This window comes from Fundulus heteroclitus, unplaced genomic scaffold, assembly GCF_011125445.2.
Source record: "Fundulus heteroclitus isolate FHET01 unplaced genomic scaffold, MU-UCD_Fhet_4.1 scaffold_38, whole genome shotgun sequence".
Classification (NCBI taxonomy): Eukaryota; Metazoa; Chordata; class Actinopteri; order Cyprinodontiformes; family Fundulidae; genus Fundulus; species Fundulus heteroclitus.
This window is the reverse complement of record NW_023396792.1, coordinates 2,792,037-2,801,115: the sequence shown is the minus strand read 5'-3', so window position 1 is coordinate 2,801,115 and position 9,079 is coordinate 2,792,037. Positions and strand designations below refer to the sequence as shown.

At 36.0% G+C, this 9,079-nt stretch overlaps 1 protein-coding gene across 1 annotated transcript; it reads left to right on the top strand.

Annotated features, from left to right (window-relative positions):
* The first annotated feature begins 344 nt into the window (after positions 1-344).
* Positions 345-7,417, top strand: tmem41b (transmembrane protein 41B). Its single transcript, XM_012873007.3, has 7 exons — positions 345-578; positions 2,649-2,766; positions 3,811-3,939; positions 4,178-4,271; positions 4,963-5,067; positions 5,424-5,562; positions 5,653-7,417. Exons 1-7 carry the CDS (start codon positions 479-481, stop codon positions 5,820-5,822), a joined length of 855 nt encoding a protein of 284 aa, XP_012728461.1. The 5' UTR covers positions 345-478; the 3' UTR covers positions 5,823-7,417.
* The last annotated feature ends 1,662 nt before the right edge of the window (positions 7,418-9,079 follow it).

Here is a 9,079-nt window from a genome sequence, read left to right as displayed (position 1 = left end):
GGACAGCTTCCTTACTCCATATACGAGGTGTTAGAATCTGCACACATCTTTTTGACAGCGTCCTTACTCCACAGATGAGAGGTTAGTTGTAACTCTTAGTTGGATAGCTCTTTATCCCAAACAATACCTACTACATGGGGGTCAAAATGAAAAAAAAAATATTTTGGATACTTTCTACCTATCCAACTACGAATGCCAAATGTTAAATTTCAGTTATCAAATTGTATTATTTGGTTTTAAAAAAGTATTTGTTTACAGTGCTTTTGAATCGCCAGGCCATTGTGTAAGTGTAGCCAGGTTCCAGCAGGGGGCGCTACCGTCGGTGGTGGAGCGTTTGCAGCTCATATCGTAGAGGTAAAAGGTCGCTCTGTGTAACGTGTCAGCAGACTGTCACCATACCCGGTGTTACTGTGCCGGGGTTGTTACCGATTCACCCATTAATATACAGAACAACTATCCTAGCAGCCACTGTAAAAAAATGGCCAAGAAGCGGAGAGATGTACGAGATACGGACGATTTATCTTCATCAGCGCAGACGGAAGTGAAGTCCAGCGACAGAGACTCTCGACATCTGATCGGTATGTTCTCTTTAGCGGCTAACTGTGACATGGGAGGAAAGGGGAATACAGAGTAGGCAGCGTATGGGGCTGGGGTCGTCTTGTTTACACGAACATCGGTCCGTGTTGAAGAGCAGGAGCTAATGTTAGCCGCAAGGAAGCTAGTGAAAAATTAGCCCCGAGCGATGACTGCGATCGTTAGCCTGATATAATCAACGCTGGTAACAAGTTCAATAATTAAACAGCGAAAACACGCTGTTATCTTTTCAAAATAGTGACGCCCCAAAAAGCTAAAATGATGATATATTAAAAAAATTATAAAGAACACACCAAAGTTTTACTCCCTGTCACTAGAGAAATACTAATAGTTGGTTAGCAAAGCTAGTCCTTGGACCAGCGTTGATCTTCTTTAGAGACAGTCAACAGTAATCAAGTCCTTGAAAATGTACAGGCATCTGTCACGATAACAAACCATCGAGGCAAGTTGTCCAGTTCCTGGTTCTTAGTTTTAGATATTGCTGGATTGTTTTTGCTCGTCATATCTCATTAGTTTGCGTAAAGTTGTGTGGCTGGATAAATGTTCTGCTAAAAATACACTATTTGCAACTGACAAGAATTATTATTATTATTATTATTATTATTATTATTATTATTATTATTATCAATAATAATAATAATACAAATCTTTATTGTCATTGCAACATACATTCCAATGAAATTTGTTCTCTGCATTTAACCCATCCCCTTGGGGAGCAGTGGGCTGCCATTGTGCGGCGCCCAGGGAGCATTCTGGGCTTAAGTGTCTTGCTCAGGGACCCAGTGTGGCAGTCTGTGGGAGTTGAACCCAGAACCTGCTGAAATTGATTTAATAACATAGCACATGCATAACAGAAGATCATGTCATTTAGACGTGTAAATTATATCAACTTGTAATCGTCAAAGCAGTAGGATAATTGCAATAGTGGGCTTGGGTTGCAGTACTTGCAGGTATTACCATATGTAACATTAGTAATGGTGGCCTATGCTTTCATAACCAACTGCAGCCCAAATTTCTTTTGGTCCAAATGTCTGAGCACTTTTAAAAGAAATACGAATTTGACAATTGTCTGCTTAAAATCGGGATCCTTTGCACATTTACTTGTAGTTATAAGTCATGTTGTGTATGTGGAGGGGGTGTTATTTATTTCCCAAATTATGCTGCCTGTGTATACCTGGAAAATCCAAAATAATCAAGAATACTGCTTTCTCCAACCTTGTGTTGTGGAAAGTTTGTAACTTTCTGAACTTTATTCTATATTGTCCAAATGTCCATCTCACCCATTTCACATAACAAGATTGTTCAATACTTGTTCCTATATTTAAAAATAGAGGACTTATATAGTTATTAAATACATAAAAAAGAGTTTAATCAACAGGATTTGTTTCTTGCTGTCTGTCAGTAGATTATTGAGATTAATTAAATATTTTTGAAAATCACAGCTTCAAAAATTCTATAGGAAATTGCATTTCCATATATTATGTTACTCTTTTTTAAGAAGGTGCCTGAAAACCAACTATTTTAAAATGGTTCAGTAAACTTACAATATAACTTTAGGGAAAATTGTTATGTAACTTATCTTTCTTTCAAAGCAAAAACTGCCATCAACATTTGAATCAGATTCATGTGGTATGATCTGTCGTAGTTTTTCTATTTTTTTTTTCTTTTTTAACCCTAATTCCTAAATAAGTTTAAGTTTTTATCATTTATATTAAATTTGTCTGCCTGGTTCTATCCATTATACCTTTTCACATATTTAGTTTGATTGAACAGGAAAGGGCTAAAATGCCCTCAGAGTAAAGTTCTGTCTTTAGACCACCCTTAAATAGCTGTATCTCTCCTGAAAGTAATCGTTGAATGCTCGATTAAATGAGCTGCAACAGCAATAGCGGGAGTCTGTCCCACATGAGAGCCCGGGTTGCTTTAGGGACCTCAGCAAGTGATGCAAAACACACAAACAAATTACACAAAACTCCTGGGGAGCATGTTTCTCTTCTGTTACAGGAAACGTTGCAATTGTAGGGATCGTAAACTATCGTTTTCTTTTCTCACAGAGGCCCAACAAAGTATAGGAGGCTCAACACGCATGTCTCTGCTAATTCTGGCATCGATATTCGCCTGCTCTGCCTCCATCATGTACCTGGTCTACAGGAACTTCCCAGAGCTTCAAGAGTAAGTTGCTACTTGGTTTAACCAACTATAAACAGGCCGTCTGTGGGGGACAGTATAAATAAATCTTTCTAAGTAGGGATGCACAGATATGAAAAAAAATGGGCCATTATCGATATCCGATATTAATGTTGCTGTTATATCTGATAAATGCTTATATTCATGTAGGGTTGGACGATACAGAAAAAAAGCATGTCGGTAAAATATAAATCATATTGATCGATATAGATAATTATCGACAAATTCAAAGCATATATTGAGATGCAGAACACACAAACATTGAATTTAAACTCAAACCTTTTGGAAAAAAAAGAAAAATTAACGCTTGCTCTCTTAACTCTTTGAAAGGGGCGGAGCTTGGTTCCTGGGTCTGCGTTTGTCGATTGGTTGGGAGGATGTAATGAATGTAATATTAATCTACATGGCTAGAATGCAAAAGGAAGGAAAACTGTTACTTTATTGAACTTTTTATTGACCCTTTTTTTTTTTTTTTTTCTATCATCGATAAACGTCTGTTGATCGATATATACAGTGTTGTTATTGAATTATCGTCCAGCCCTAGATTCCAGTCGCGTTTTGCCAGTAGCTGCTGGCTTGACTGCAGGTTGGACCCTGTGACTGAGCTTTAACAGAGCTTCAGATTTTAACAGATTTTACTCAAAACCATTAACAGGAGCAGACTTTGTGTATCCTGGGGAAATTATTAAGCTATTCTTGTAGTAAAAATCAACATGGCAGTTTTTTGTTCAACAGAGAGGAAAGGTTTGTATGAAAACTCAGCAAATCAAACATGAACAGGATTGATCATTCATTGCCAGAAAAATAATTTTTGTAATAAATGTGTGGTTATACTTTAATTTATTAATACCGCTTCACGGTTTACTTATTCACAGCATAACTGTCAGGTGTTGTAACATGTCGGGTTTAGAGGACTAGCCTTTCACAGAAATGACGACATGGTTCTGTTTATCTGAGAATAGATGATATTGGGATGTTGTTCTTTATTCTCAATTACAAATGTCCCTTTTCTTTTTTTTATTAATACAGTGATGAAATGGAAAAAATCAAGATCCCTAAAGACATGGATGATGCCAAGGCCTTAGGAACAGTGTTGTCCAAATACAAGGACACCTACTACACCCAGGTGTTGGTTGCGTACTTTGCAACCTATATTTTGTATCCTTAAAAAGAAAACTAATATATTTCAGTTTTGCCTCTTGGGAAAGGGGAAATCCTCAATTTTTTTTTTTTTTTTTTTTTTGGATCATGATAGCTAGTAAATCAAATTTGATGTGAACGTAGTGTAATAATCTCAGCTTGACGACATTTCTTAGACCATTTCTATTTTATCTTTATTACTTTTTAACTGATCCTAATGCATTTGTAAAGTCGTTCACCTTAACACTCCCGTCAGCCTCCAGACGTTTGCCATCCCTGGATCGATCTTCCTCAGCATCCTGTCTGGCTACCTTTACCCTTTCCCTTTGGCTCTTTTCTTAGTCTGCTTGGTGAGTAACAAACAAAATGAGACCGAAACAGGCAGCAATGCACAGTGACAACTGAATCTATGTAAAAATATAAGTGCACTTTCAGGAGAATCAGCGTATCAGCACAGTGATTTCTTTCTCCTTATATCTATATGTAATCCTTACTTAGCATACAAATCTAGGAAAAAAAACGTCTCAGTAAACATTGCAAAAATAACCTGTATTTAAAAAGGAAATTGCATACAAGAATTGTTGCTGTTCTTATAAGAAACAGTCTTTTTTTTTTTTTAAGGCACGGTCACTACAAAGTTTCTGTTTTTAGCTCGCCACACATCTGTTTGCCAGGAGTGGCTGTGAACCCATCTTGTAACACTTTTCATTTCTGTATATTCTAATGATGCACGCAGAAACAGAATGACAGAATATAAATTGAATAACGTGTTCATATTTTAGCGAGGGTTGTGGTTGAAGTGTGAAAACCCCAAAGCCTCAGCGTCTTCTCTGGAACGTAATGGTCTGGTCGCTAAATAACTGCACAGCTGCTGTTTGAAGTCAAATTGGCTAACAATATCGCTGCGTGTTAAAGATAGCGTGTTGTCATTAAAAACAAAAAGATTTTTGATGTTTCTTTTTAATTAAAGCCAAGAGGTTTTCATTCCTGTATGTTTTTTTTTATATTAATTTATTCATCATGTGTCTAATTTACTGGCAGTGCTCTGGTCTTGGAGCTTCGTTCTGCTATCTGTTGTCATATCTGGTGGGCCGACCCGTGGTCTACAAATACCTCACAGAGAGAGCGCAGAAATGGTCCCAGCAGGTAAATAAGAATAATAACTTCTGCTTTTAAGGATATTCTTGAGGTATAGATCTAAATATTGCTCTGCAGCAGGTTTTAGACGAACTACAGATGATGCTTTTGATCAAAATAGTATGAAGTTAAAACTGATTTCCACTACTTTTATGGCTTAATGGTCAGTCTATGAATCAAGCTATAGTTCTGAATGAATACAGTGAAGTTGTTGGGATCTTTCCTGTTTGGTAGTACTGTGAATCTGAATGTTTTAAAGTGATTCATCTCAAGCTCCTAAAAAATAAATGTTATTTTGAATCACAAAATTTGTAAAATGTGTATTTTTTAATAATAATTTTTTTTTTTTTGCTTTTTGTTGACAGGTTGACAAACACAGAGATCATTTGATCAATTACATCATCTTCCTGCGGATAACCCCCTTCCTTCCAAACTGGTTCATTAACATCACCTCACCTGTCATCAACGTGCCTTTGGGGGTATTCTTTGTTGGCACCTTCCTCGGTAACATCCTTTGTGCTTTCTGTTTAACGTTACGGTTCAATTGTACCGATCGGTTGTCCCTAACTTGTGTTTAACCCGGCTGCTCGACAGGAGTGGCGCCACCCTCCTTCGTAGCGATCAACGCCGGAACAACGCTGTACAAGCTCACCACGGCCGGCGAGGCCGTGTCCTGGAACTCCCTGGCCGTGCTCGGCGTGCTCGCTGTGCTCTCCATCTTGCCCGTCTGCTTCCAGAAGAAGCTGCAGCAGAAACTTGAGTAGAACTCTTGAAGAACACCTCAGCGTCTCATTCGCTGACTGATCCTAGCGTTCCTTTAGCTCGGCTCAGGAACACGCCGCTGTTGCTTGGCGCGACTACCGGCGTGCTGTCTGCGGAGAAGTCGTAACAAGCTCTGACCACAAAATGCATGTTGTGGGTTTTTTTTTTTTTTTTTTGTTTTGTTTCCCTCATGTTAAGTAAAGTGTAAACTATCTGCTTCTGTGCAGATTTTATTTAATTTTTTTGTGATGTATGTTGCTCATTCTGGCACATCTTGTAAATAAGAAATCAGATTTATTCGTTTTTTTTTTTCATTTAAGGCACTGCATAATTGGATTACTTCCGGATAAGTAAAGGTACTGTAGGAGCATACCTTCATGGTTCTTCTGCAGGTCACAGGTTTATATGATGTCTGCAGCAGAGCTATTAGTATCTCTTTGAAATTTTACTAAACAATCTTTAAAGTTACTGGCACAGCGGTTGCCAACAGTAGCATCTTTAAATCCCTAATGTCTTTTAATATTTATTTGATCTTTATTTTTGTGTCAAGTTTTATCTAAATTTTCTGCAGTTATTGTCACACTGGTCTTATTTTTTGAAAGCGTATTGTGCCTGGATACTCCGCCACAAAGCTCTGTTTCTTTTTAACCTCTACGTTGATATGAGCCACCTGAAGCAGGACTCTGCTTTCTTTCTAGAGGACTTGTTCTAAGTTAATGTTTGTCTTCCTGAGAGGACTTCCAGGGATGGATTCTCTTCTGCTAGTAATTTTTTTACTTTATTAAAAGCCAATATAAATGAGTTTTACTCAAAAGAAATTGTGTGGTCAAAATGCCTATTTGAAATTTATAAAAAAAAAAAACACTGGCAAAGTAATTATCTTGAGTTGATGATTGCATTATTGCAACTATGAGCTGATTCTCCTAATTTTTATACAAGTGATTTAAGTTCATTTCTTTGTGTTCATCTTTTTTTTTTGTTATTTTTCCCATTGTAAGACTGCAAAAATACTTGGTGGCAGGAAAGCAATGTGTTGCTTTTACTGGTTCCAGTTCTTCATGCTGCCGTATGTGACCATGGTCTTTATTTTATATAACTCCTGTAACCCTTTTACAGTGGTAACTTATTACACAGTTTTCATTTTTAATGTCTTAACAAAGGATGTTAACTGCACTAATGTCCCTCTAAAAATGACAATTGAGTTGATTATTCAAAAATTAACTTATATAAAAGTTGCTTTTTGTTGTGTTTTAATAGAGATTCATTTATACACCGGAAATACACTGACTTACACTGAAAAATGGAGCTTGTCATGCGTTTAAAGACATCTATAAATCACTATGAAGTCGATCTTATTCCAGCTTCATATATAATTAGAACTTTAAATAATTTATTTCCTCCAAATACTGATTTTTTTTTTATTCTTTTGCCAAAAAGAAGAAAGTGGCTACATTTTGTGCAGAATCACCAGCTATAGACTTATTACTGAATATTTATTATTTCTGGCTGTTATTTTATTCCTCTCAATTCAAATAAATCGGGGGATATCTGTCACTCCCCTTTTTTTTTCAATGATTAAAAAAACAGTGTTATTCTCTTCTGTGTAATGATGTTCTTCTGTATCAAACATGTTACAACTTTCTTCCTATCCAGACTAAACGTTTTCTTAAAGTCAAACCCACATCAAATGATCTTTTTACACAGTGATTAAACTGAGTTTTATATAAATTGAACTTTTTTGTAGATGCTGAATGTTGTATTTCTCAAATGTGAGGTATAAATTGATTGGTTGGTCTAATGGGCTCTTTGTTATCCTATAACATCCAGTTGACTTGAAGATCAACTTAATTACAGTTCAGGCATCATTTAAATCAATCTTCCTTATTATTGGCCTAACTTGAAATTCTACAAAATAAATCCTTTTTTTTTTTTTTTATGGGGCAGAACACTCAATCAAAATGAGAGAATAGTGCCATCAGGTGGTGACATTGGGTCATTCAGGCCTTTCTTGCAGCCTCAGGTTTTTTGATGGAGTAAAAGCTTTTGTTTGGATGCTTTGAAATTTAAACAGAAAATTTTTTTCCATTTGACATTAAGAACATTTAGAGATTAAAAACCTTTTTATGTGGCAATAATATTTTAGATCTATTAAAAGACTCCTTTAAACAAAGCAACACAATAACTAACTTAGAGACCCAAAATATCCACTTTAAAAATGTCCCTATTTAGATCTCTGAATAAATTGAAAATATATATTAAAAAGGCTAATAAGAAGCTAAGTATCTGTATACATAAACACCTTGTTCAGTTTTCCCCTAAGTTGGGGGTGAATTCAACAAGGCCGTCAACCTGGTATCCTCTTCAGAAATCAAAGTAAATAAAAGCAATTACTGAAAAGGGGTATTAAAAACAGTTTTTAATAAATTGGTTGTTGTTTATGTTGTGAACCCGTTTTAAATGCTTGTTTATCCACTCAATAGTTGATTGTGTCTTATTAATTTGTGCGTTAGTAGCTGAAAAAGTTGGTAACCACTGAAACAATGTCTGCTGGAAATTAGTGACAAACTTTATAAGCAGTTCTAAGCACCCTGCTCAATCATTTAGAGAAGTATGTATTGTATTGTTTGAATACTCAGTTTCCTTTGTATATATAGGTTTTAATTTTCATTTGAAGCAGCTGAAGGTTCACAAAAGTACTGTACTTATGCCCAAATTTTGGGTACTCAGAAGGAAATATATCTGAGCTAATTATGCAAATGAAGATTATGATTTGTTACATTTATGTAGATGGAACCTAATGTTAGAAATTAGGTTTAATATAAAGGGTTTGCTAATTTTAGGAACCTGATAAACCATATTTGAAGTAACGCTCCTGAGCAGGGGAATGCAACCTTTGAGCTTTTTCAGATAATTGGATTGGACCAGTAAATTTTTTCAGATCTCTTTTCTTTTTCATCAAGTAGGAAGATATGTGTCTTGTTTACATCCCTTTTTACAAATACCAACATCCTATTGAAAAAAATGTATCGATCCTCTTAAAAACTTTGATCCATTTTTTTTAAACCAATAAAATAACAGAAATTGTGGTCCTGAAAGCAAATTTCCCATAGTAGATATTTATCCAAAACTAAAAGTTGTCTTTTTTTCAAAGAGTCAGGTAGCATTAGAGGACTCAACGGGTGTTAGGACTTTTATTTTGAAAGGTGTTTTACTTTGAAGGAGCCGGCGGATGTGCGCGGCTTCTGCGCTTCCTGCTGCG